Source organism: Echinops telfairi, unplaced genomic scaffold (genome assembly GCF_000313985.2).
Source record: "Echinops telfairi isolate 266 unplaced genomic scaffold, ASM31398v2 ScPeMD7_5592;HRSCAF=6446, whole genome shotgun sequence".
In the NCBI taxonomy this organism is placed as follows: domain Eukaryota; kingdom Metazoa; phylum Chordata; class Mammalia; order Afrosoricida; family Tenrecidae; genus Echinops; species Echinops telfairi.
The window spans coordinates 51,114,061-51,121,084 of NW_022109491.1; the positions used below are offsets into that span (position 1 = coordinate 51,114,061).

At 47.3% G+C, this 7,024-nt stretch overlaps 1 protein-coding gene across 1 annotated transcript in view; it reads right to left on the reverse strand.

Annotated features, from left to right (window-relative positions):
* Window positions 1-6,029, reverse strand: part of GLB1L2 (galactosidase beta 1 like 2) — a 33,822-nt gene extending 27,793 nt beyond the window's left edge. The window contains exons 1-5 of the mRNA XM_030887008.2: window positions 5,998-6,029; window positions 5,633-5,830; window positions 2,812-2,880; window positions 2,101-2,196; window positions 129-237 (exon numbers count right to left, since the gene is read on the reverse strand). Of these exons, the coding sequence (XP_030742868.1) occupies window positions 129-237; window positions 2,101-2,196; window positions 2,812-2,880; window positions 5,633-5,830; window positions 5,998-6,029 (504 nt within the window). The remainder of the gene's footprint in view (window positions 1-128; window positions 238-2,100; window positions 2,197-2,811; window positions 2,881-5,632; window positions 5,831-5,997) is intronic.
* Between the last annotated feature and the right edge of the window lie 995 nt (window positions 6,030-7,024).

Here is a 7,024-nt window from a genome sequence, read left to right on the forward strand (position 1 = left end):
GGGGTCACCACCACATGAGGAGCTATCTTAAAAGGTTGGGGCATTAGGAAGGTTGAGAACCACTGTATTAGACCATCTCTTACCATCAGGAAGACAGGAAAAGGAGGAAGGAGTGAGGTTGTTTTTACCTGGAGGGGCACCACCCTGGACATTAGGTGATCAAAGTAATGGTCCGTGGCCTTGGTGAAGCCCTTGTATGTGGTTCTCAGCTTCATGTCAGGGTCTTGGAGTAGCCAGCTAGGAGGGAGAAGTGAGGAGAGGGAGCTTCACTGTGTGTGACTGGGTGGAAGCCAGGCCATACTGAAATAAAATGGAGCAGCTGCAGACTGGTCCCCAGCGGCTCTTTCCAAACAGGGAGCGCTGGGATTGTTCCAAACCTACCAGAGCATGAGGTCACATAGCCCTTGGCCTCCACTCACCACTGTGTCCCTACTGAGGGACTCCAGAGCCAGCAGGAATGGTCATGCTACTTCATAGCTCTAGGACAGGGCTACTGGGCTGAGTGAGAAATAAAACTCTTTGGGGGGACCAGCCCAAAGGATTCCATTCCATTGACTTGATAACCTTCTTTCGGGGGAATGGCACCCATGGCCAGAAACCATTGGGGACAGAGAAGAACATAAACTTTGCCTGCCTGCCATCTCCTGGGAAAACAGGTGTGAGGTTGGGACTAAGAGATGTGACTCGGCTGTCTTGCTCCCTGCGGGTCCAGAAACTTGGACTGAGGAGACGCATGCACTTGCGCCAGCCCACCAGCCACCGAGAGCTCAGATTGCAAAGGAGCAATGAGCAAGAAGATGAGGGGGTTGTTGATGTTGTTGTTTTGAAATAAACTGAGTGTTGTCGTCAAGATATTTTTCTTCCTGCTTGAAATTCTCAGAAAGCTCTTCTATTTTTGAACAGAAATGCTCCTCTTGTCCTGGTCTGGAAGTTTTGAACAGGGTCTGAGAGCGTCGATTTAAACCTTGAAAAATGGATGGGGACAGAGTACCTTCCTCCACGTCTACCTCCCAGAAGACAGTTTCTCTGTCTCCCTCAGCTTCAGCGTCCTGCCTGCCGTCTAGTGTTCCCAGCCTCCTCCCTAGCTCAGTGTCCCGCGTGCCTGTGCCTTTAGGGGCACTTCGGCAATGTGTCCACAAGTCGCAAAGGCTGAAGCCCGTGTGTGATAACACGCTTCTAAACTAGGACTGTTAAATCCTGTCCTCCTGTGATTGGCCCGTCAGCGCCCAAGGAGCCAGGTGCACCCCTTTCTAATCCACAGGTCAGGGCCGCTCTCGGGCCAGCTCTGAGGGTACACGTGGCCATGGGGCCGCACAGAGATGAAGTGGGGGAGGGCAAAGCCTGCCTGCCATGTCCCTCGGGAAGGGCTTGTGTCTTGCTGGAAAGAAGAAAACAAGTGGCATTGTGCCGCTGTGCTGTGAGAGGCCACGCCCCCCAAGAGAGCGAAGAACTCCAGGGACGGCTTTCTGCCCTCCTGGGAGCTGCCTCGCCATCTGGTGCTGTACGAAGACAAGGAAGACTTCGATGTCAGCAGGAAGCACGGTTGCTTGAACAACGACTGATGATTCTTGTCCAGATTTCCAATCCAACGACAGATTGTTGTACTAACCTCAGCTGATGCTACACAGACCATAGTAAATTAATGTCTGAGATGGGAAGACACAACCCTAATGTGTTTTCCGTACTTACTTAAAAACATTCTCCATCTTTTATTTTTAAGAATGCTGGTAATGTACCTGAGAAATAGATGAGGCCAGGTGTACTTTTCCTACTTCATGAAGGGAGAAAGTGGGGTTCTAGCAAAGTTCACTAATGCCCCCGAGGGTCCAACTCAAGAGAACCCTGATGAAATAACAGGCCTTGGAGGGGCAGCTCTTCCCCTGGCTGCTTGTCATATCGAGGGGGTGGGAGGTATTTTTACAGGGTAGAAATTATCACACCATTTGAAATTATCCTTGTTGCGTTCTACTTATTCTGGAGGGGAAAAAATCCAGTACAGACCGAAATCATGTGTTTTAAAAATACAATCGACCTAATTTTGTGACTAGCATTTTGCAGAACACAAGAGCACGGTTTGAGGCCTCTCCCAGCCCTGCTCACCTGGGTAATCCCCCAAGGTCAACCTCACTGCAGATATAGGGCCCTGGACGAAGAATCACCCATAGCCCAAGCTCTGCAGCCATCCAGATGAAGGCTCTAAGGAGGAAGACAGTGTCAGTGGCTCTGAGGACATTCCGAGTTCAAGTTGTGGGGCGGAGGGAAGTCACGTCAGAGGAGGGAAGAATTACACTCAGCATGGGACACGGGGCTCAGAACATACAGTGTAGAGACAGAGCTATCAGCTCCACCCCTCTCCCCTCCCCTAGCTTTCTCAACCAGTGACAAGGTTAGTGGGGTGAAGGCTGTAGCCCTCCCTCTAGCCCTTCCCACTCAAGAAGGGAAATCCCTGCCCAGGTCCAGGTGGGGGCCCAGGACTGATTCCTCAAGGGTGCGAGTGCAGTCAGAGCAATGAAATTGACCCCTCGCCTCAGTTCCTCTCCCAGTCGGGTAATGGGCCCACGCTGCACCCAGACCTCCACCAGAGGCCTTGGGCAGCCTGTGTGTGGGGACAGTAAGATGTTTGAGCACAGAGGGGGCAGGCCCGCTCACCCAGCAGTCACAAGTGCCCACTGGAGAGGGGTTTCAGGGACAGAGACTTTCTGCGCCTCCTAAGAAGACGGCTTCAGAATCTGTCTCTTCCAGTAATGCCTCGTTGTTCCTCAGGAATCCCAAATACCTGCGGTTGGCAGCAGAAGTAACATCAATACCTACTCCAGATCTAGGTTCCCGGAGAAGTCAAATTTGCCTCTTTCTGGCTCATGGAGGTTCCAGGGAACATAGCTGCAACAGAAATAGAATTACAGGCATGAGCTTTCATTGATGCCACTTCATTTCCCAAATTGCTTTATTCGTCTCTAAAACCCCTGCTCTGGCAGCCTTGATCATGGCCCATCTGTCAACTTGTCATACTGCACTGGTTTGTGCGTAACTGCAATGCTGGAAATGGTGCCACTAGGATTCCCAAACCAACAGACATTATAGCGCTTCCAGACTGAGACAGCCCAGGAATCAAGGCCTGGTGATCTGCTGGCCCAAACCAACCACTGAAAGCCTCATGGGTGACACTAGAGTATTGTCACCACAGTGCTGGAAGACGAGCCTACACAATGGACTCCGGATTTTGCTGTATTATAGATCAGGTGGCCAGGAGTTTCAGCCAACTCGGTGGAAGTTGGGGCAAACCAACAAGAAGCCCCAGGGCAAGTCCCTGGTGTCAAAATTGCCTTAGAGAAAGGGGAGGGCATTGACAAGGTTTGAAGGAAGGACAGACATACTGAGTTTGAGGTTGTATCCCGTGATTACAGGTCAGCTTTCTCTCCAAAATGTAAGTTCATTGGAAAATAAGTAAAAAGTAGGGAGGAAAACTCTCATTTAATCTTTAAATCTTAAACCCAAAAGATCTCCTGGGGTCTTCTTAAAAATCACACACTAGTTTTGCTTAATTACCTTGAGCATGATGCTCTTTTAAGATCCACCTATATTGACAACAGCAACTGAAAAGGATTATACAGGAAGCATAAGGGACGGTAAGTTTACGTTAATGGGGAGGAACAATTCAGAAGCGGAGGATGGGTATGATTGCACCACTCAAAGAATGCAATCAGTGTCATGGTATTGTTTGTGTATGTAGAAACTTAAATTGGTGTATGTTATTCTGCTCTATAAAAGGAGTCTGGTTGGGACTGTGGGTTAGGCATGGAGCTAATAGAAAGGTTGACAGTTCAAACCCATGAGCCACTCTGTGGGAGAAAGGTGAGGCTCTCTGCTCCTGTAAGGATGTGCCAGCTCAGAAACCCGACATAGGACCATTATGAGATGGAATTGACTCTCTGGCAGTTGGTTTAGGTTTTTTTGGTTTGGGGTTTGGGGTTCTTTTGGTTTTGGCTTTTGCTCTGTTTATTCTCAACAGCAAGAAAAATAATACTTTTTTAATAGGGGAAGAGGAAAGTCAAATTATCAGTCCTGTTTTTAATTGAAGCATGCATGATTCCCACAGACCACACAAAATAGAGATTATAACTCTAAAAAAAAAAAAAAGATTGGACTCCTAACAAAATTGGTGGTTCAAACCCACCAGCAGCTTCTCAGGAGACACCTGAGGCTATCCTACGCCTCTAAAAATTACAGCCTCAGAAACCCTTCTTAAGGTCCCTAGGAGCCTGCTTGAAGGCAGCAGGTGGGCAATGAAAGAGGCAAGCAGGAAGTGGCAGGTCCTGAAGGAGGAACTCAGGAGGAAGAAAATATGAGTTCACAGCTGACACGAGTGATGGCCGCTGCTCCGCCCTGGGCCGCCAGCCGAGCTCTGTCCACTGCAGAAAAGGTGCACCGATGAAAGGAGTGACGGATTTCTTGCTTCCAACTAGAACTCAAGAGATTCATGTCGGCAAATACAGACTGTCTGGCTTTTATAAAGCAAATTGCCGATCCTGCAATATTCCTACAATACCCTTTCAGGAGTACTATAAGGTGTTACTGTAACCCCAGTATCAGAATTAAGGTATGCAAATAAATGGATCCTCCAAGTCCTCTTTCCGAAAGGTTATCCTCACCTCACTGTCCTCCCCACCATGCCCCCCACCCAAAAAACCCCACTGCCAAGGAGTTGATTTTGACTCAGAGCAACCCAAAGTAGAGTCTCCAAGATAAACTTTCATGGAAGTAGACGCTTAAGCAGACAGCACCTTTCGCCAATGGGGCAGCTGAGGGATTTGAACTACTAACCTGTGGCAAGCAGTCCAATATCTAAGCCACGGTAGCACACAGTTATTTCAACAATGTCGTCACAGCTCAAACACCCTTCGAACATTTAATATTATAGAACGAACTGTTTGAGTCCTTGTGTAGTACTTTATAAATTGAGGGGTCTTGAAAACTAATCATGATTGTGTATTCACCTTCTATATACCTAAAGGTGCTTCAAAAAGGTTTGGGGAAAATGATGAAAGGTTTGTGGAATTTTTCCAAGAGCAATTTTACACCCCCTTGCATACTTACTCTTGTTTCTGTTTCTTTCCTTTTTCTTTAAATCATTATTGGGGGCTCTTGCAACTCTTGTTACAAACCATACATCAATTGTATCCAACATATTCATACTTATATTCCAGCATTCTTTTCTAGACAGTTACTTTCCATTGAGCCCTTGGGATCAGCTCCTCCTTTTTTCCCTCTCCCCGCCTCCCCACAACCCTCATGGCCCCCTGATAGATTATAGATTGTTAATTATTTTCAATTGTTTCTTTAGACTACAAGCACTTGACACTTTACTGTGTCTATTGATCTGGAGTTCTGGGAGGGTCAGGAGAGAGAATTCTTATTCATCAGATTTAAGCAAATGTTTGGTGTTAATTCCAACTACATTGTAATCTCCTCACAAAACTCAGCCAAGGCTTCGCTTACAGGGGTTATTTGGATTTAGGATCTAAGAGGGCTCATTTCCCCCAAACACAACTGGGATTGCCATTTTAAAAGATCTGGACTCTAGGTCCTGTTTGGCAACTAAGGCTGGTGGACCAGGATTAGGGCCAGCACTCACGTGGTGAGGGTGTTCAAGCCACAGGCTTTAAGCTTCAGCAGACGGTCTTTCCAGTACTGTCTGGGTACCCGGAAGTAGTGCACGGAGCCACCGAAGATCCAGAAGGCGGAACCCTCCAGCATGAAATTCTGGTCTTTTGTTTGCAGCCCTAACTGGCGACGTCTTAGCCATGGGGGTATCAAATTGTGCCAGTCCAACCTGCAAAGGGAAGATAGAGACAGTAGTCACCAGGCCCATCAGCAGGGAGAGGGCCCAGAGAGGAGATGGACATCTCTTCTCCTGTGTGAGCCCCACGCCTGTATTTTAAAGAGCACATGCTTCTAAGGTGTTCCAGGAAAAATCCCCACCCTCCAACTTAGCCAAACCTTAAGCGGAGTCTTTCTTCAGCATCAGCCATGGGCCTAAGCCCTACTGCAGGGGAAGAGCAAGCTGAAGTTGCAGTCAGGAACAAGACAAACACAATTTTCAACATGAAGGTATGGTTGCTAAAAGGAAAGAGGATGAGGTGAGGTCACACTGATATTGGAAGATGGTACCCAGCATGCTGAGGGACTGCCTTCTGTCCTCAGGTAGAAAGGAGCAGGTGGCACAAAGTTGGCACAATATTGGCCGGCTCTTAGGTGATGTATTAAGAGAGAATCTACTTTTCTGAGCCACCTCATAATCACAGTTGTGATTATGTCCAATCCATGGTACAGATAATGCAAAGGACTAGAAGCAACATCAGTCAAATCCCTAGGTCTTAATTATCTTCTAAAGATCAAGTGTTAGTTATCCAAGACAAGCCCAGCATGACAGACAACTAGCTCCACCTTGGAATACTGGAATCGTTCTAGTCCACTGGAAACGCAGCTTTTGGTTTTTCTTGGGTGGAGTGAGAGAATTCCCATCAAATGGATCTTGTGATGTACTTCTCCTGTAACTCCTTCCCTCTCTTCTCTCCAGGAGTACAATGTGGTTCTAGAAGAGACTATGCCACTATCCAAAAACAGTGAAGGGATATCAGCAGAGGAAGTCAGGAGCCCAGAAGTTTCCAGTTAAGAAATTTGAGGAAGTCAAGAGAAGGGTATGAGTGATCATGGGGAAAACTCAAATCCAGGTGGGTGATTTTTTTGGTCCTCAACTTGTTTCTTGAGAGTGTCTGATATTAGAAAGTAAAAACCGGCCTGGATGTTCTACAGAAGGTAGTTCTCTACACGGCTTACAGTTTTCAGTGAACTTTATCACACTGGCTGGAATTAAATCACTGAGAGATCATTTTGGTAAAAGCTCAACTACTATTCCCTCAGTCGGTATGAATACACACTATTCAGTATGATGGTCTCCCAGAAGAAACAGATGTGTATAACCCAGATATGACCAAGCCTTCTAGATTCTTATCCCACACTACCA